Consider the following 21,780-nt stretch of genomic DNA (forward strand, 5'->3'; position numbering starts at 1 on the left):
CAAAAAAAGTACTTCGACTCATAAGCTCTAGTGGGCATAGTGCTAGTGTTCCTCCTTCTTATTCTCTTTCACTTTACATTCTCTTTCTTGCAATTTGCTTCCGTGAATTTCTGAGGGATGATGCAATGAATTAAATTAAAACAGAGGAAGGTTGTCTTAAATTTCAAGGCTAACACAAAAGTATAGGTGACGTATTGATCAGTTCAGGCTTGATACAAAGGAATTCCAAAGCACTGTCAGAGCCGGGCAGTGGAAATCAGGCCAAAGTAAAAATGGGAATTGTGGCTGTGGGTATTCACCTCAATACCCACAGCCACACAAGCCCAGCCCAAAAAATCTGCATTATGTCTCTTTAGAGTTTCAGAGAGTGTATGAAGAGGGTGGGCGGTGGTGGATGGGTGACAGGGCACGATAAGGCTTACTCATTCATCCATCCCTCACTAGCTAGTAGATCAAGATATTACGTCAGGAAAGAGGCTTAAAAAGACATTTGAACATTGGAGGTGAATTATGAATGAAGCCGTGGCAAGAAAGAGAAGGCAAAAAGATATGTGGAGAAATATTTCAAAGACCGGAGGTCTCCACCCCCCCTCATGTAAATCCTATTAGAGTGGTAGGATAGCAAAGTGGGATTAGCTGACCTAGTCCATTCGGTCCAGACTGCTTCACACTGATAAAACACATCACTCTCAGATACACTGCTACACAGAGGTTCCTGCATCTTACTTACAGATGTACAGCCTCAGTGTTGTGAAGGCCTTAACAAGCCAACAGGATCCAACACGGCAACAACATGCTGCGAGAGTTCTTTTCAACATCAAACATTTACCCCCCCTTTTTTTTCCAACGGTAACCCTCTTTGAAAACTGCATCAAAAAGAAATACTTGTCTCACACACACACACACACACACACACACACGCGCGCGCGCGCACGCACGCACGCACGCACGCACACACAAAGAATAATAACTCCAGGATAAAACTCCAGGATGTTTCTTTCAGGAATGAGCATTCTCTCTCTGTCAGGAGGAATCTGTGGCATCTTGGAAATGTCACTTGCTGTTACAATCAGGTGGCTGGCCCGGTGTTTGCTATGTTAAGGGTTATACTGCCACAGAGAAGGAGGGGAGAAGCAAGCTGGGCAGTAAAGAGGGAGGGGGTCAAGGTTTCACAACAGAAGAACCTGTCTGATGGTCATCCTTTCTCTCCATCAGTTATTATTAAATATAAGAGATTGTGTAACATTTTAATAGGAAATCATTCTGATTAGGGACAAACATGGGGTTTTGTGAGTGAAATTGAACATCTACTGCATCCATATCTTTTTGTTTTGTTGTGAAGGCTGACTGTCTACCCATGAAAGAGTATGCTGCTTTTTCTGCCTGTTCATGGCTAGTTTGAGAATTTCTGTGAACTGATCCATGATACTGCCAAGAAACACAGCTTGTGCACTCAACTGGTACAGAGAAATACGGAGGCCACCTTAACAAACAAATGTCAACGAACGGTTTCAGGTTCACATTTAATTATTAAAATGTCTCATTGATGGTGCTGTTAAGATTAAATCTGTCCTTTCCTAGCATCACATAACAAGAAAACACGTTTTGATTGGTCAGTTTATTAACTTGTTATCATTAAAAGCTGAAGATGCATCAATAACATCTAACCTACAACAGACTTACAACAGTCACACCTAAAGACCGTTCTCATCAACAAGCAAGATGTTTTGACTGAGCAAATGCACTAAACTACACACCAAACAATGAGTAAGTAACAACTAGAACTTTTAACAGTGCAACCTTGCAGGTAGCCGACGCAAAAGTGACACGTTTCATGGTCGATGTCAGGTGGAAATGTCAAAAACTTTCTGGATCTCAAGACTTAAGATGAGAATCCTAATATACCACCTATGCTATGATTTTTCATGCACACTATTAACACCCCAATTACAAAAAGTGATTCAATCCAGCTTGGTCTCATAAGCAACAACTATCCCAAAAGGCAACAGGAATTACAACCCTAGGGTATCACTTTTGGTCAGTTTGAATCAATCAACACAATTTCAAGGTGGGAATATGAAAGTCACCAGTTCAGCAGCTGGCTACATGTAAAATATAATCCTGACTTGTTTAATAATGAGTAGCATCTTGGCAGAACGCATTAATGTTACAGGCATATAATCCTCAATTATTCTTTTTAATATTTAATGAACATTTGTCATAATTAGATGGTAAATTCTCGACATATGATCAATCATGTTTTTGAAGTCACAAAACCATATCAGGCGTTCCTTTGGCACTCAGATACTAATATTACTGAGAGATTAGTTTGTAGTGAAAAAGGTTTGGAAGATTCTAAGTTTTATGAGACTTGAAAGCTGCTTTTAAAATTTCATAAAGGCTCCTATTTACAATGTGAGATATGAAATATTAGCAGCTCCTTGACGCTCAACAGTAGTATTTTCAACTAGATTTTTTTATGTTCAACATTTGCATTTTTCTTGTCAACATCATATTATTAGCATTCTGTAGCAGCGTTGACTTGTTTGAACAGTTCCACGGTTAACTTGGAGCATTTTCTGCTTTATTTTGAGCCATCACTATACAGCAAAGTGCAGCTTCTCAAACAAATATATCTCCCTTCTTTCAGATTTCCATTTTTATTAGCGTGAAACACGTCTCTGTCTCCCATAGTGAGAGACAGAGACACTTGCATTTTTGACAGGCGCAGGAGGCAGATGCGATCTAAGAGTGTCGATGTCCTGATAACTGACACCATTGAAGAAGACACCAGATCAAGGATGCCTCAACCTCCCCCTATCGCCCTACCTGTCAACTAATTCATTCACTGACATTTGCTCTCCACCCCTCTGGAGATCTAGAGCCAAAAACTCATGGAGAGCTATCAAACTCACTATTTCTGTTCCTGTTGATAAAAGGGCTTGCTCGCTTTACCACAACCACTGACCCGATTTCAAACTCTGCTCTGAGGCCGGGAGATTTTACTCTTCCTCACTCCACAGTCAACCCCCTGGGGCAGAAAGGCCGACCACTATCGGCATTTAAAATTGAATAATGCATAGACAGCGCTTTGGCACCAGGGTTGAACTGGCAAACCTTCTATCACACTTCTGTCCATAGGTTGTGACAGATGAGTTTTTAAACGCACTTGCTCTAAATCCCATGCGTGGAAAGGCCGGAGGTAAAACTGCAACGCCGCTCTATGTGTGCACTCAGCAAGTGGGAAGTTTAGACTAGTCCCTGATATGAAGTGTTTGTTAGTTTGTTGGTTTTTCTCACCAGATGTATTGCAACAATCTAGAAAATCGCCATATATTTAGAGCTGCTGAAGGCAGAAGGAACATTGCAATTCACAACTTATGAGGCCACTAATATCATGTAATCTGTCATGGCTTTGAGGCAGTGGTAGCAATGTTCAGTGGCAACCAGCGAGTCAATAAAAATAGCCCACACTTGTAGCTAAAGCCGTTTCTCTAGGCTCTCGGCTGCCAGTGTAAGAGTCAGTGGAGACTATACTAATCTTATCTTTTCACTTCTTGATTTTCTTTTTATATACTCAAGTAGCAACTGTTTGACTGCACATAACCACGTCTTCACTTTGGTCTTCTGGTAGCTGGTAAGGAATGCTGTTGATGTGGAGCCAGTGAAGTGAGAAGGAAACCAAGCAAGTTTAGTGAGGTCCCATTGAAGGGTGGATTAACATTACTGAGCTGCATTCCAGTGTGTTCACAGTAATGTTTACGTAATGCTACTTGAGCAGAGTTGCTGGACTGGTCACACCGCTTATACAGCAGGTGAGCTCCAGAAACAAAGTCTCTGAAGCCATTTGACCCTTCTACACACTACAGCAAGTCCATTATTTGTAAGGTTATCGATATAATGCACTGCATTGTGTGTAAGCTTATACTCCATATCACATTACCATTATATTAAGCAAACAAAAAAACAATAGCTTTTGGAGTAAACTCTAGCTTTATGAAACCAGCTTGGTTTTTACAATACTGCGTCAGAATACTTTAACTTCTTTTATTTAACTTTAAGGGCTGAAACTTGTATTGTACTTTTCTGCTCTAACCTTTTTACCTTGGTTTTGCCACGCTGTATATGTGAGTCTGTTCAAACAGACTGAGAAAGACCAGCTGTCTCTAGCGGGAGGTCTCATAAATCAATAACCCATTCATCTATTCAGTAAACTGCTTATTATGACCAGGCTCTCAGGGGATCTAAAACCTATACTAGAATGTGTAAAATAAGATAGACAGCATAGAGCAAGGACATCACAGCAGCTCCAAAGACACAGGCCTGAAATCAATGAATAAATATCCAGTTATCCCCATACTGTGTGAACATTCAATTAAACAGATTTGCAGTTCATAGAATATGTCACTAACAAACCTCAGGCGATATTTTGACTGGCCTTCAGCTCATAGTTTTGTTAATCTGTGGACATGCAGGCATTCAATATTGTGGAAAACTCTAGAGCCATCTTTGAGTGTTTTATATTTTGATTCCAATCAAACCTTATTCTAATGTTTTTAAAGTGGTATTAAGCAACAATGCATTGAGTCCAGACTGTGATGAAGAACATTTAAACTCATCAGAACTGTGCAAACTCTGTATTTGCCCTGAATACTGTATTTCTGCATGTTTTAACTCACCGGACATATTTTCCATTTCCGCAGCAAAATATAAAGAAATCGATGGTTTTCACAGTTTTTTCCCAAAAACTATCGCAAACCTTGAAAATATGAGTGAAACAGTGTTTCACATCTTGCATCCAGTACATAATACAACATGTTTGTGTTTTCCTGATAATCGGTGTAAGGCCTTCAGCAAAGCAATAGGTGAAAAACAAACTTGAGTATATTCATGTTTTAAGAGGAAATCATTTTTTCCCCCTGAACACTTCAACACATCTCTAGAGGACAGATGATGACAAGAATAAAGATGAGACAGGAAAAATGTGGAACATCACAAGGTTGTCAAAAAAATTCATTAAAGAGGCAGGTACAGCTTGTAGAGGGTGTAGCTCCTGTAATGTAAAGAACTGCTCTCAAGAGGAGGTAAAATAAATATTAAGTATGCGTGCTGTTGTTAAAGTAAGCTTAACCAAACAGGCCTCTGATACATTAAACAACCTGAGGGACAGCAAGTTTGACAAATGTTATATATCCTGTAAAAAAAAAAGGATTGTGCAATACAGGATGGAAATAAACCAGAGTTAAAATGATTAGCTGATTGACCAATCAGTTGAAAGATCAGCTGCAAGATCGTGGACCTTAAAAATCTTAAGTATTTAAACTAAAATAAAATGTGGATGCACAAAAGCGGCCTTAGTTGTGAATGAGCATTTTGATTGATATCAAATGTTTGTTATGTGACTATTCAGTGTGACTGGACCCACACAAGGAAGTGGAACAACACTTACTATGAGGTTATGCACAGGAAGGATTGTTGTGAATTTCACACCATGGATTTTGTTGTTATTTAACTTAGTTTTCTAAACTCAAGTCAATCTGTAAGTAGGAGATAAAAACAGATTAGCCACAGGTTTAAAACAGCTAAGATGGGGAGTGTGTGTAAGAGCCGATTGCTATCTGATTAAAGGCTACTTTGCAGTTGAGTATAATGGAATGAAAGAAGAAAACAAAACCACAGTCTGGGCAGTTGAAGAGTGTCTTCACTGAATATTTTTTATGTTTTTTTAATCCAACTGTCAAACATAGATTTCATCACTAAATAAGCTTATGCTTCTGTTCAATAAGTGAGATATATAATCATTCTTCTGACTGCTTTCCTGGGTTGCCTTTATATCCCTTCCACTTTCCAAAACTCAGTACTGATCATCATTTATGTAGTCTAATCATCTCCTTTCCAGCCTTCTCTGAGCCAATCAGCCTCCATGCTGTGTGCTTTAAAATCCCAGTCCTCTTCTGTCATTCTACCTTTCAGACTCTGATGCAACCCACCTCATACCCATCTCTGCCTCACCCTGGACCCTCAGAGCGCCACCCAAACATCTCTCTTCATCTTCACCAGCACCAGTGTCTAGACTCCAGGAAGTCCTGTTTTAATTCCTGTCACTGCTGGGATTCCAGTCTGCTATGATTCATAGGAGTCTAATCGCCAAATAGCTTAACTGAATTTTGTATCTTAATAAATGTTCAGTTCTTCCAAACAATCTCCACTTAATCAAATATTGTAAAACCATACATGCATATAAGGTTTTTGAATTACAACAGTGCTGCATGAATGAAATCAGTTTGTAGAAAAATGAAAGAGTTTTAGGTAACAGGGAAGAAAAACAAGAAAATAAAACTCCTTATACACAGAACCCTTGTCCATAAACTGATGCTAAATGTAAAGTAAAAATAAAATAAATCGAAATTCCTGGCTCGTGTGAAAAAAGCCAGTTATTTTCCTCATCTCTGCCTCACTGCCACAGTGGAGGAAAGCGGCTTTATCATACCATGATTCACTGGCAGCCTAATGAGAGCTACAGTCCTAAGCTGTTTATGTTGCATAAAGGACAGCCGCTATTAGCACTGGTGTCAGAGTGGGGGAGCTGGACATTGGGTGGCAGTGCAGCAACAGTTAAGCTTGTAACAGTATTCATTTACTACCAAGTCCTCAGCTGGCGGCCTGTAGCGGAGGCCGCATGGTTGGCAAACTCCAGATGAACTGAAGAAACAGGATGATACTTAGCATACGTGATTAAACACAAGAGGGATGTCAGAGTGGATGCTGATCACAGCAGGTTTTCACATTTAGTATTCAGTGTCATAAAATACACAAATATTTGTAAAGACATTCATGGACATGATGCATTTTCTAGCCCATTTCCCTTTTATTAACCATGCCAACTAAACCCTAACACCAGTTTTTAGCCTAAAGCAGCCAAAACTCTTTCAAAAATATCCTCATTTTCTTTTAAACAGCCAGAAAATAAAACCACCTAAATTCAAACTGCTTTAACATTTAACATTAAGTTAATTTGTATCCGTCAACAATAATCTTTTAAAAAAAAAATAGTGGGACTCGAGAAAAAATGTAGCAGTAGAAACTATAGTTGCCATAAAATGTGACATGTCTACCATTTGTTCCCTTTAACCATATCACACCTAGTTCTGGTGTGATAGTTCTAATTCTCCACATGCACGGTAGCAAGGTGAGCATCCCACATCAGAGACAGAGACAAGGACACGGAGAGTGTGGGAATGAATGACTGCCACTTCAGCAGCTTCAGAAAACAGTCACTGCACACAAAGATTCATTTCAGACCAACTGCAGCTGAAAGAACAAAACCGTTCTGACCCTTCACAGATTCAGCTCCACTTGGAGCAGAGAAGATTTAAGGTCTGTGGTGAAGAGACGAATTTCCCCCAGAAATATTTGTTTTCTTACCCATGTTCCTTAAATAAAATGAAAACCATGATTAAGACTGCCACATTAACACAAGACTGCATCCCAAAATACATTTACTGGCATAATTTAACAGTGCTTTGTTTGTTTGTTTGTTTGTTTGTTTGGGTTTTTCGTGAAATTCACTTCTGCAATTTAAATTTGATCACACTGTTAAAACAAATTTGATGGATTTTAGTGCAACCTGGAAGTGTCAGGTGTAAGTATATTTGTAGAAAGTTGTCACTTTTGTGTGTGTTTAAAAAGAAATCGAATGAGACCAAGAGTCAGCTTTGGACTAAAGCTGATCACAGCTCATAACAGTCATATCAAATTTTTAAAATAAAATTGGAAATGATCAGAGAAATGGGGTGTCTGAGAAATCTTAACAACTTGAGTGAGCAATGAAAATAGATCCAGCGCTGTCCCACTACTCCAAACTTGCAAGAGTCAGCAAAGCATACCTGTGACTGGGGCTATGGTAACCAGCTTAAGCAGAAAGTTGGTGATCGTTGGCTTTAATAAAGCTCCAGCCCAAAGGAAGGTATCTGATCTTGGAGCCAGTTTAATCCTATATTTTTGTGGTTATTGGCTTTAAATGTTCTTTTAATTGAAGAACTTTACAAGTGCTCAGTGGATACAAAAATCTGCTGTTTGTTACTTGAAGCATTGGGAAAAAAATCTGAATAAAACTCAAATACTAAATAAACTCAGAAACAAATACAGGTTTGCATATTAATAATTTATAATACCACGTAACATTGCAGATATGTATTTATTCAATTTATCAAGGCTGTAATGATAAAAACTAAGGAGTTGAATGTGATGAATATAACTGAATATAACTAGTATTGAATTTATACATTTTTTACACAAAGAGATCCAAGGTACTAACAAAATGAAAACAGTGGCCAAGACCCAAGAGGAGATTATGTTATTATTTTACTAAAACTTCTGTTTCTGAAGTATTTACATTTTTTACTCTATTTTTTAACAGTGAAGTAACTGGCCTGAATAACAAACAATGATTTCAAACCAGACAAGGCGGATCAGTAAAAACCGGTGACGCAGACTTACCTTGGCATTGGCTTTGGTCTTGGTGCTGCTGTTGTTGTTGTCAGGGCTGGAATTGGCATCTTCATGAACTCTATCTAAAAGCCAGAGGAGGAACTCGAGGGCATCATGCTGAGAGTTTCCACGAAACTGAGATGCATATTTGGCCACAATGCTCTGTGGGATGGAGAAACATCACAATTAATCTGTCTTTCCAGGTGATTTCTAACAAACTTTGACTTTTGCATTTATAAATTAGTTTTGGTTTGGAACACTCAGGAGGGAGACAGCAAAACAGCAATGCTTTTCCGTCTGTCATGATCAGATAAGTCATACTAAAACATCCGTAAGACATTAAAAAAAGATGTTTTCCTCTGTAGTACAACCCAACCTTTGTCTAGAATATAAAAGCCATTGTTTTTAGAACTTTATAAACTAAGTAAGCATTGTCAAACTTAATGAGATTTCCTGGAACTAAACAGTACAATACAGGGATGACAGCCTTTTATTCCTTTTATTATCCATGTATTATTGCCAAAAAAAATATCTTCAAAAGCCAGACAAGTCCTTGAACAGCATTGTTTGGGCATATAAAGCCAAAGAACCCTTATCAGAAAGCCAGGATGAAAATAGGGTGGAAAAAGGCTTGGTATGTCTCATGCTCCCGAACGTAATAAACAAAAAACATGGTATAAAAGGCAGAAGAGGGAGTATAATGGCATGGGCATACATGGCTTTTAGTGGTACTGGGTCACAGACAGCAGAATCGGGTCTAATGAATTCAGAAGTGCAGAGGGCTCATCATTCATCTCTCATCTCACACTCTGAAAGCAGCTCAGGAGTTTCTGAAGATAAATACGTGGAATATTCTGCACTGTTTGATCCACATTTCACTCACAGACACAGACATAAGTAAAGGCATCATAAACTACTACGAAGGCCAAAACTATTTTTTAATGCCAGCATCTTACAGACAGAGAAACATAAATTCTTGTAAGCAAAGAACAAACAAAGTTCCACTCATTCAAATGTACTCCTAATATTCCTTCATGTTTGTGGAAAATAAAACTTCTTTAACTTTATCGTCACATCTTTGCTCTGCATATTTGATGCAGTTTTTATCAGGTGACGTAATCATGCATGGTGGTTTGATGAGCGTCATTGTCAAAGCCTGTAATACTTTCTGGTTTCACTTGAGTGATCTTAGGCAACACTGTGACTTCTGCCAATGCCACTTCTTCAGACTTCTAACTTGGAATTCATGGCATGTCAGTGCCACAAATGGATTGCCTTGGCTAGTGTGTCAAGACACCAACACCAAAGGACACATTGTGTGTATAGAGAGATGAAGGTGGCATCTGTTCTCAGTGTCATATAACACCCCAGAATGCAAACTCTAAGCAATTAGATTAGACTCTTGTATTAGACTCAACTCCCAACTGTCTCCCAATTCCAGCAGTATCTTCCCGTGCCAACAGCAGCACCCATCTGATATCCTCGTGTTGGTGCTGTTCCCACATCATCATAATAAATGTTGTTCCAGGTTCAACATTGCAAGTGACCAATCGCTTGTTGTGACGTAATACTTTTGCAAGCCAAGCCATTCATTCATTTATGAAATTCCAATGTTGCAAGGACAATATGTACAATGCTTATTGTTTATTAAAGAGCAGTATCCTGAAATGCAAAGAATTCAAATTGCTGAATCGGCGGACAGAGGCGGTTTCCCGCAAGTTAAGTAGATTTTATTTACAGCATTTTTTTCTGAAGTCGCAAAAGTATCACGTCACAACAATGTGACCAACACGAGGATATCAGATCGTGCCACTCCCAACGGGCTCATCTTCTCTAGCAGCTGGTGCAAAGAGGTCCATTTGATGCCAGACAGGTATTTCTCCGTTCCCCTTGACTCTAAGCAGATGGGTTTCTTTCAGACCTTAATTGATGAGTAAATAGATGTAACTTGAGCAGGGAAGAAGAGTGAATCCAAGCTGAAAGTCTTTAGCTTTTTGTAGTAGCATTTAAGTAAGATGAGGCGTTTTAATGGTTAGCTGTTTGCTAAAAGCTGGAGTGCTGGTTAGCTGTAGCGCCACCTTTTTTCATGCTATTCATGAACTTCACACATTTATATGCACTGCATTTCAAAAGGAGACTCACACAAACTGTATCCACAACATCGCAGGTGTTTCTTGGGAAAAAACAAAACAAAAGTCCAGTCTTTGTAATTCAGTTATGAGGAAGGAGTAGTAAATTTATGAGTGGGACAGAAAATGACAGACAAAACTGATTACCACTACACCAGGTGGCTACTTTGCTTTCTCTCAGTCACTCTTTCTCTCTGTGTGACTGACAGCATCCAGGCTCTGCTCTGCACCTCATTAAAAATCACCACATCATACCTGCAGTATCCCAGTATCTAAATATAAACACAGGAGGGAGCCCCCTGCCTCCCCCCCATTCTATCTGACAGAGACAGCCCGCTAATGAGCTTCATCACTATAAGAAAGCACTGACAGGGGATGGAGGGATGTGGGATAGATGGAGAAAAGGATCGGTGGAGTAAGGGAAGGATGCTGGCGAAGTTTCAACAGACCAGTTAGTGTTCTTCTTCTGTCTCTTTATCAAAAGGACAGCACAGTTGTGGAAGGCCCAGAAAGGAAAAGTGAAAAACACAGGCAGCACAGTTTGTCAAAGCTATCAGCGAAATGAGAGAGGAGAAAATGCAAAGGACGAGAGAGGGAAGGAGAGTTTCCAAGGTTACAATAACGAGACTCAGTCTGGGCACTGAAAGCTGGTGGAAATCAAGGGGTTAGGACTTCAGTGCAATGGAAGTGCACTGGCCTCGCCTGCACTGTTGTCTCACGCTCATTTTTCTCTTTGTGTGCACGTGTGAGTCACAAAAGAGGCGAAGTTGTATTCGAAAGCAGCAGTTCTTGTATTTGATTTCTTGTAAAGAGGGAAATGAAAGAAAGGGCATTGTTTAAACTGAGGCAAGGTGGAGGTGAAAAGAAAAGAATAGCAGGTAGGTTGAAAAGTCAAGTTCCTCTGTAAACACCAGCAGTGCTCAGATCTGACCCGTCCACAGCTAAAGAAGTATCGTAAGTGTTTGTAGAGTAAACACATCAGAAGTAGTGCAGGAGAGGAGAGCGGTGGGTGGAAGGGCCTGCTTTAGGGACCTTACTGAAAGAACTATTGATCAGTCTAGAAGAATCTTCTCCATCCACATACGACTGAGCGCCACTCAGTGCAGAGGGCACAGGGAGCAGTTCTCTTTATAGCTTGAAGCATGATTAGTTTCTCTCAATGAGTTTAATCCTCTTTTGTTATTGAAGAGCATGAATTAAATGTGCTGTTGAATCATCAACAGATTTGAACAGAGAGATATAAACTTTTTTACAGTATGGGAAGTTGAAAGTTTTCAAAAAGCTGAATTTCCCCTGGATGCTCCAATTGTTATTCTGCAGTCCACCAAAAGCCAATACTCTGCTTGAAAGAAAGTCTTGGCTGTGTATATAGCAGAGGAATAAAGCTATAGAGTCTAGGACTGTCGGGGTTTTTCACTCCCCAAAAAACAAAAAAAGAAAACACCAAAGAATTTAAAAGCACTGGAAAAAGATAGCAGAATGACAAAAGACAGCCATAAACCTGTGCAGTCTGCACAGCAGGGGTCATGACCTTCTGCGGTCAGCCGAGACAGGGCTGCACTCCACACTCAGATGTCTGTTTCGGTTTTGTATCTTGCAACCTTTCCTTCACCTCACACCATTACCCCCATCGCACATCCATCCTCCTGCTGTGTAAACGACAGATTAGAGTGCTGGCGGGGAAGGAATTTACTATAAACATACATCAAACAAATGACCCTCCCCTCTCTCTAAAAGAAAAAAAAACCATTTACACCACCTCACCCCATCATGATCCAGCTTGACAAACAGGCTTGATTGGATTCCTTAGTGACGGTCAGAGAGTGATACTGACAAACCATTGCAAGGTGGAACCGTGAGAGGAACTGCACATGCTTTTGTTTTCCTGCATACACCTATCTTCCCCAACAACAGGTGTAGCTGGAACGGGGGGGGGGGAATCTCTCACTACTGACTGGTCCATTTGCTGTTTCATTTTTCAGCTGGTTCGTGTTGTCAGATCACCGTTGCTGTTGGAACAGACCAGAAGCAGGGCAGTTATCACTTATACTGCTCGCTCTCCTTCCCATCATTCTGTTTCATCTATCACACAAACACGCACGCACACATGCACAAGTTCTCTGTCCTCTTTTCTTTGCCCGTTCTTTCTATTATCTTTTTTCTCTTTTCTCTCTATCATATAAGAAACATTCCCTCCACTAATCAGCAACAGCTGGGCTCCAGTCAGCCCAGCTAACCCGTAAACACGAGCAGACAAATGAGTCTCTCTCTTAGCATCTTAGCACCTGTCCCTCCCTGTCTCTTCATTCCAGTTTCAATTTCTCTGTTAGAATATGTTTGTAATCATCCAATAAAGGTTAATGCGAGTCAAAAACGAACAAAGCCTGCATTTCTACAGCTACCCCAGCATGAGATATCAGTGAAGAACAAGAAAGGGGAAGATATGTGATGAAAAAAATCATTTCTGAGTGATTTAGTGTCTGTGCAGTTTTTCAAAGTGAAAAACTGCATTTAGACTTCTTAAGTTAACAAATCAGATCAACCCAAATGATTTAAGTTACACACATTGAGGAATAAGTGAAACTTAACTTGCGAACTTTTACTGAAATAACAGTGATCAGGCTGTAAATTGAAGCTGATAGAAAAATAAACCACCGTCACTAAAGCAGGAAACTGCAATTCAAATACCCTTTTGAAAGTGTGCTTTACACGTATCTGTGCTTTCCATGACTCAAGTAAAGCAGGCTCCCTTCTATGATTTGGCTATTGCACTGTCACACCCCAGTACAGTAAGTATTGATGCTTTTCCACGGCTTATGTCATTCGGTTTCAATATATAAATCATGACAGGGATAATAAACCTGGTGGGAAAAGGTGTCATACTGACACAGACTCCTCCTTGCATTTCTTTATTGTCTGTTGCCACAGCGGTGCAGGTACAATATAATACAATACGACTCACTGAGTCGTGGGAATGCATGCTGCTTTCTAACAGCATATGGTGGCTTTGTTGTCGTACTTTTAAAAAGTCTAACTCCACTGTTGTGTGAGATGAAGTGTTTGAAGCTTCTTTTTTTAAATTTCCCTTCAACAGCTAAGACAGGTACTAAAGAGCGTATCTGTAGCCAGGTGTAAAATATAAAGATTATTACAGCACAATAAAGTATTTTATAATCATCCTGTTTATCCCACTTGAATCTAAAAGTAAAGCCCATCTGTTTTGCTGGGGAAAAAAAACAATGCTGCTCATCAAACTGGGATGATGCGCCATCGTGGCATTTCTGTGCTGCTCAGCGCAGGGAGTCCAGGTGGTGTACGTCCCCCCCGCTGTGTGCACAATGTATAGCTCTTCAGCACTGAAAGCGAGAATCAGACTGGTCCCCGAAGCAGAAATAAGACAAGGCAAACAAACCATCAGTCTTGCTGGTGTGCTTTACTGTCACAGACCTGTTCTCCCCAAAACAAACAAAACCACTTAAAACACCAGGCTCAATCTTTCAGACTAAGCTCCCCCGGCCCCACAGAGCTGGATCCTGTCAAGTGTTTAAAAAAAAAAAAAAAGATAATGATCCTTTCAGCAACTGTTAAAAGTAGTTATAGCACTGTTAATTGTTCAGGTTGGGAGTATAAAGCTGAAAAAAGAGAGAGCTTGCTCTGTCATCAAGTTAAACTGATGTAGACAACTTTTGGCCCAACCAATAAAATGAGATCTGATGATCAAATGTGCTGTGAAGCAGTAATGGCAACGCTGGCAATGCTAACCATTAGCTAAAGCTCTTCCATTAGGCTGATTAGTGTAATTTATAAGCAAGCGTGCGTTTGGGGGCACATTGGATAATTTACATGTGGTTATTATGAGAATATTATGAGCAGGTGGGCTACATTAAATAAGCTCTGAAGGAATTCTGTGAACATATAACGAGCATATCGAACAACAGTGGTGTTGAAGTTTAATGGCCAAGGCTCACCAATGGGGAAGCAGAAATTTCAAAGCACGTCTGTATTCAGATTTTTGAAAAGTAGCCCCGATTTCACTTGATATGCTATCACTTCTTTGGATTGCATGCTTGGATGAGGCCCATTTGCTACATATAGAATGTAAATTGACCTAGAATGTCAACTGAAACCTTTGTATGAGGTGTTGCCAGTCTGGTAGCTATACCTGCCCTCCATCAGCTTATCAGACACTTCCACACATTCTGAGAGACTTGATCTGAATCTGCCTCTGATTCAGATCAAGCACTTTATGTGCTGAGATTTTGTGATAATTCTCAGCGTGTGGTGGATGATAGCAGCCACTTTAAGTTTAAGTCATTATCGAAAAACGTCTTGTGTCACAGCTTTGCATAATTCTTCAAGGTGATAGACCTGACATGTAATCACTGACTTAACTATTTTTCTAAAAGCCTGACGTTATTCTGGTGTATTCTGAGCTGAGTCTCTGTGACTTCTAATTTCCGCTCATTCATTAAAGCCGATCTCAAACAAAGTAGAGTAATAAAAAGCATTGCGATAGCCTTTATCTCTGATATAAATTTCCTTTTTTAACCCACTTCATTACAAGCCAGTGACTCTATTTAAATGCGAGAAAATTTGTCAATAACCGGCACATGTCAAGGCTGTCTGTTCCTTTCTCTAATTACAGACGAAGGGGTCTTGTGAGGATCACAAGGATGTTACTTTAGTTTGGCTGCAGTGTCTCTACCTCCCTCATTCGCTCACCCTCTGAGTGCACACCGCTGGAGGCATCGCAGCAGGGGGGATCCTCTTTTCCAGGCCAAATGCACTCGCTACAGTAAACATCCTCTCTCCTGCTTCACTCCGGGATAGGCGGACCCGTACAAATCATTGTGTCAAGGCAATGGCCCAAGGAAAGGAAATGTGTGTGAAAGATTTGTTTTCCTTTTTTTTTTATTACAGGCAACCATGAGAGTAATTACAGAAAAACACTTTCAAAGCACATTCTGACATTAACAGTTAATATTCATATGAGGATTTAATCATCATGCTGTGCACACTGTAGCATCCTTCTATTTTCTTCCCGCTTACCCAACCTGGGGTCTATTCCACTCGTCTTACATCCTAGACAGGTAACCAGTCCAACACAACCCACAACACAACCGTATATGGAAAAGAAATAGAAAAAACTTATAAAAGACTTGCATCAGATGTGGTCTACTTCATATAGTGAATCATATAAGGCTTATATGATTTACTCATGAATTTTTCAAGGGATCTTATATCTGTTTTCACTCTTGTATGCTTTTCATACAAGTTTCACACAAGACAGATACAAACTTCATAAGATTTTTATATATCTTTTCCATGTGGGAAGGCTAACACACAGAGCACACAACCATGTGTTTTCTCATCTACACCTACAATCTACAACAATTAACCTAACAAGTCTTTAGACTGTGTGGAAGCCGTAGTATCAGAAGGAGCACGTAAACTCCATAAAGAGTCAGTTCAATAGAGATCAATATATTAAGTGTTTACTGTACGAATTTCTTTATGCAAGGCCTGTTATCTAGATCCAAATGATCTTTATGATGTTGTGCATACTATCTTCACATATCAGACTTTTGACTGTTTTAAAAGACTCAGGCTACATTAGTTTCCCAAAGCAGGAGTTGATCTCCCGTTCGTGCAGACGCTCTTCAGTAATAATATCATAACCAGCTACCCTTTATATTTCTTGGACTGAAACACCATCAAGTTTTTCTTCTACTTGAATCACGACCTTTTCTCAAAGCTTCAGCATGCTCACACCCAAGTTAGCTAGTAGAACATTGCTTATAAAGCAGATTTAATTCAAGGTGGAAGTGCAATGAGCAGCATTAGATGTGAGCAACCACAGAGACTGCAGGCAGAAATTAGCATAAAGCTAAAATATGAAACACAATCATTAAGCAATGTGATTAAAACACCACAAAAATAATGCACATGATTAAAACAATGATAAAATATATAGATATAAAAGATATAAAACAATTCATTAAAACAAGAGCAGCATTAGACCAATTAGAAATGAATAATACATTTGACTTAAATTACTGCTAATAATAATAATAATAATAATAATAATAATAAAGGATTAAATAAAATAATTAGGAATAGTAATAGCAATGTGTGCCTGTGTGATCACATATGTGTGTGCGTCTGTATGTGTCTGTGTATTACATACCTAATCACTCATAGTTTCCCTGTGCTACTGATATTTCAGAGCAGTTTTTTGTTTTTGTTTTTTTTTCTAAGTAATCCTGCTGATTGGCTACCATCCAACCACTCCTGAGAGAAGTCTAAGCCTCTACAGCTCCCAGTTACAACTGCAATGAGTAACAGGAGCAAGAAGCCTCTTGTGTGTAAGTGTTTGATCACTTGTTGTTTTGAAAAACCTTAAATTGAAGAGGTAAAGCTTCCGTTATGAAGCAGCCCCTCTGCACTGAACACTTTGTGTTTGTGAGTCAAGACCGCGTGTCTTCTCTCACAACTCTGGGAATGCAGACAAACCACCTGAAGTGTAGGAACAGGTAAGCCAAATCAAATCAAATCAAATCAAATCACTTTTTATTGTCACATCACATGTGCAGGCACACTGGCACAGCACATGCGAGTGAAATTCTTGTGTGCGAGCCCCACAAGCAACAGAGATGTGCAAACACAACAACACAAACGAGCAAAATACAAGAATGGCCAACCTGAAACTAATAAATATATGTACAATATATAATAGTGTATGCATTTCTGGATGTGTATACTAAATATTTTCCTACGTGTGTGTGTGTGTGTGTGTGTGTGTGTGTGTGTGTGTGTATACACATTTTTACAAATTAAATAGTAAAAAAATAAAATAAAATAATAATAATAATAATAATAAAATATATAAAATATACAGAGCCAAGCAGAGATAACACAGCCTACGTGTAATCAGTAACCACATGGTTACCGAACTGCAACTACTTCAACAAACAATATCATAAAATGTCGAAACCATGAGGTCTTGAGGTTGTTTTATTATTACTGCCTGGGACAGAAAGGTTTACCACTGACCTCTGACCATATTCAAGCTCACACCTTTAAATTTTTATCCAAATATTTACCCTCCTTTCTTAATTGTGCTCATGATTTTTTTTTCATGTCTTTAGCTTATATTAATAAATGGACTGGACTGTAGTCAACATAATTTACAAAGAGTTTGTTGTGTAAGTATCTTCATGACTCTGTGTTCTTTATTATAATCAATCGAGACATTTTTTGGCAACTTCTAAAAAGTTTTAAGAAGTATTTTTAAACTTTTTGACAGGCGATCGCTTTTTGGGAGGCAACTTTGGTATGACATGCAGCTTGTGGCACTAAATGTGAAGAAAGTAAGAGATGAATGTGAATAAAAAGTTTAGCTTATAAATATGATCTCTTTCTTCATGGCCGAGGTGACCTACCAGGGGAGCCTGTGGCACAAACTTCACGAGAGTGAGTAATCATGGCCCCTGCTGATCCTCTTCTAGCTTTCAGTGTGTTATATCTCTGTACCTTGTCTCCCTCAGCTGAGTGCAGCACGATCAATCGGCACTGATTCGGCCCACAAACACTGTCAGTGCAATAGGAGAAAACTATGTGGCTTCTAGTTAAGTGTATTAATATGATTTAAAACGCCCTAAGGTCCTGTAATTGTGGTTTCATTGTGCTTGAGTTTGAGCACTCTCGCTGCCAGTGAGCAGTTAATCAAATAGCAGCAACAACACTGGCACAGTTAGCAGCAGACTTTTGGGTTTCGGGGCCACTTGCAATTAGTTTAACCAATCAAGATGAATAACATGCCCACCGGGTGGAGAGTATTTGTTTCTAGTTGACACCGGAGTACCTGTTTGAGAACAACTCTCTTTATAGAAAACAGAAAAATCACGCCAGGTCTCCTCAATGGGGGAAGCCTAAGCTTGTTCAGTTCAGGTGAATCGTCTCCATCCTTACCTTGAACTCCACAGACAGCTGCGGCGTGTACTCCAGTGTCCAAAGCGCTCGAACCAGCGACGCCAGCTGCTCTGTCACCTCTCCCCTGGCGGTCTGCGACTCCGCTCCTCTCACCTCCCCGTTAACCCTCTGGAGGCAAATATCCGACTTATACTGCTCCAACCCGAGGTATTCGGCGAGCAGGTCCGTGTTGCTGAGGCACTGAACCACAGCGTTCATGAAACAGGTGTTGCCGTGGTTCTTCAGTCCCAGCACTCCCGGGGTCTTGTCGCCGTAGCACCACGACAGCCTGTCTTTCACCGAGCCGTGAATGGACGAAACCGTGGAGCTCTTCTTTACGGTTCCTTCCCTGGAGATCTGCGAACAGTTATCTTTAAAACCACCCGACGCGCTTTGCCCGAAACCGCCGTCGTCGTCTTCTGCGTCCTGCTGTTCCGCGTCGCCAAAGTGCGCTAAAGTGCCCAAAGTTTTAAGGATCCTTCCCATGAAATTCCCAAAAGATCGAAGCGATTTCCGTCTAGTAAACCTACCAGATTTGTATTTCTTCTCCTTTGGCTTCGTCGTTTTGGGTTTCATGGGTTGTCTTCTTACCTTGCTTTCCTTACGGGTATCCATGGCTCTATCACTTAAACGGACCGAGAGAAAATGAAACAGACTATCAACGCGCACCTGTCTGCCAGGCTGTCTACCCCTCCTCCTCCCCCGTCTCACTTCTCTCCACAAACCTCACTGCCGCGAAGCCAATAAGGCACATTATTGCTGATATTATCCCATCGACATCTCGGTGCGCGCGTTTTGTCGGGTGACGATCTATCTCTGCAGGAGCTACAGAGACGAGCGGCTCTCCTTCTTCCACATCGCAGGTTCATTTATACTTCCTCGTCGATGGCTCTCAGCGCTGGATCGTGCGCCTGGCGGTCTTTGACTCTCTCTCTCACCACCCCTGTTCTTCCCTCTTCTCCTGTCTGTAGGGCCTCATTGAATTGCCAAGGATCCTGTTTAACTGCCCGCCTCACAGGCAAGAATTTAATTAACCTGAATTAGACTGTAGGCTATCAACACAAATATGTATGTGGTTAAGTCATTCGCAACGGGTGGATGACAGGCAATTCAACTAGGCATATCTACTTTATTTCACTCTGAACAAGGAAGTTGTCGTCTTTAATAGGTGACAGGTACAGCAGTGTGAATCTGCCCCCTGTAGGACCAGTTCTAACATCACCTGCCAAAACATCTGCTGAGGGTGTCAGAGAAAGCAGCACCATCCACAATACCAAACTAAATTATAGACTACTTATAAACTGCTCAGAGAACAACTAAAAAATAAGTTTCCAGTATAATGGTAAATGGACTAGTTCTTATTGAGCATTTTCCAGTCTGCTTGAGCATTCAAAGTGCTTTAAACAACCCATTCATCCAAGCACTTCTCACACACATACATTCAGAAATTGCTATTTCTGCTGAAGAGCCTGTCCACATAGGTAGACCTGGTACACCTGTGCTATTTGCTCTGACAGACACCTGTTTGTGAAAGCCAATAGCATGTCTAATCAACCAATTATGATACCAACCCAGTGGATTTAGGAATGCAGACATGGTCAAAATGACCAGTGATGGTTCGAACTGAGCATCAGAATGGGAAAGAAGGGTGATTTAAATGTAGCATGGTTATTGTTGCCAGACAGGCTGGTAAAACTATTTCAGGAACGTGTGATCTATTGGGACCTTCCTGCACAGCGATCCAGAGAATATTAGAATAGAATGGGCTGGTGTAGCAGAAGACCACACCCTGTGCCACTCCTATTAGCCAAGAAACAGGCAGAAAACCAATGCTACAGTTCACACAGGTTCACCAAATTTGGACAATAGAAGGCAGCTGGGTGATATGTCATGTTCATCCCATCCACCCATTTTCTCCTGCTTATCACATGGACTATTTCATAAATCATCCATCCAGGCTGGAGAAACTGATCAGGAGGGCTAGCTCTGTGGTCGGCATGAAGCTGGACACTCTGGTGACAGTGGCAGAGAAAAGGACATTAAAGAAACTGATGGACATTATGGACAATGCCAGGCATCCTCTGCACACGGCCATTAACAACCAGAAGAGTCTGTTCAGTGACAGGTTGCTTCTCCCAAAGACAAGAACTAACAGACTTAAAAACTCCTTTGTCCCACACGCCATCAGACTGTTTAACTCCTCTCTGGAGGGGAGAGGGAGGGGAAACAGGAGGACAAAGGAGGGGGAACAACTAAGCTGTAGTGCCTCTTCACCTCACTGTGCAATACCTTTTGTGCAATACTTTTGTAAATAGTCAACGGTGCAATAGACTCAATACTTGAAATGTGCAATTCACTTGTATTTTTATTTTTATTCCTATTTATTCTATTTATCCCCTTCGTATATTTTATTTATATTGTCTCTGTATTTATATATATGTGTGTGTGTATAACTCTGTAACTTCTGTCGGTGCTGTGCTTTTTTGGAAATCGAATTTCCCAGAGGAACCCACCCGAGGGATTAATAAAGTTCTATCTTATCTTATCTTATCTTATCTTAAAAACTAAGTTTACCTGAATCTGGTTTCTTGAACATGACAATGATTTTACAGGGTTTCAATCTAATAGAGCAGCTTTGGGAGTGGAACAGAAGACTCACAAATGATTTGCAGCTAACAAATCTACAGCAATTGTGTGATCCTATCATGTCAATATGGACCAAAACCTCTGAGGAATGTTTCCAACAAGTTAAGCATGAGTTAAGTTATGGCGGTTCTGAAGGCAAAGGGGATCCAAAAGGGGCGATACTACTATTGTATTAGTAGTGGCCAGTGAGGGTATAAAAACCAAGGTTATCAAAGTATAGATACTGACATCTACCCTACATATTGCCATGCATACATGGTCAACATTTTCTTCATCCTGCTAATCAAATACCTAAGACATCGTCACTTGCAGACAGGTGTAGCCAAGTCTGGCAACTTTCTGCATGCACATTAATGCTGCTGCTCATACATCATGAAAGCTCGACAAAGTTAGTAAAATGTATGTTAAAATTGTTTTTGCCAGATACATTACATGCAGTTCTGCTTTTCAATGGGAATCCAGCATCTTGTTTGCAATATTCAGATTCTCATCTGAAGCTTAATTTCACAGCTCACCAGTACTAAAGATTGAATTTGGTGGACCA

General features: G+C 40.3%; 1 protein-coding gene across 1 annotated transcript in view; it reads right to left on the reverse strand.

Moving 5' to 3' along the window:
• The window catches only part of usp43a (ubiquitin specific peptidase 43a), a 122,857-nt gene extending 103,404 nt beyond the window's left edge, over positions 1 to 19,453 (reverse strand). Inside the window, exons 1-2 of the mRNA XM_085277241.1 lie at positions 18,591 to 19,453; positions 8,500 to 8,652 (exon numbers count right to left, since the gene is read on the reverse strand). Coding sequence (XP_085133367.1) covers positions 8,500 to 8,652; positions 18,591 to 19,205 — 768 coding nt within the window. The 5' untranslated portion in view covers positions 19,206 to 19,453. The remainder of the gene's footprint in view (positions 1 to 8,499; positions 8,653 to 18,590) is intronic.
• Positions 19,454 to 21,780: the final 2,327 nt, after the last annotated feature.

Source organism: Mchenga conophoros, linkage group LG6 (assembly GCF_057382185.1).
Source record: "Mchenga conophoros isolate Kocher_MC1m ecotype Shallow Benthic linkage group LG6, M_conophoros_male_GT1.1, whole genome shotgun sequence".
NCBI lineage: Eukaryota > Metazoa > Chordata > Actinopteri > Cichliformes > Cichlidae > Mchenga > Mchenga conophoros.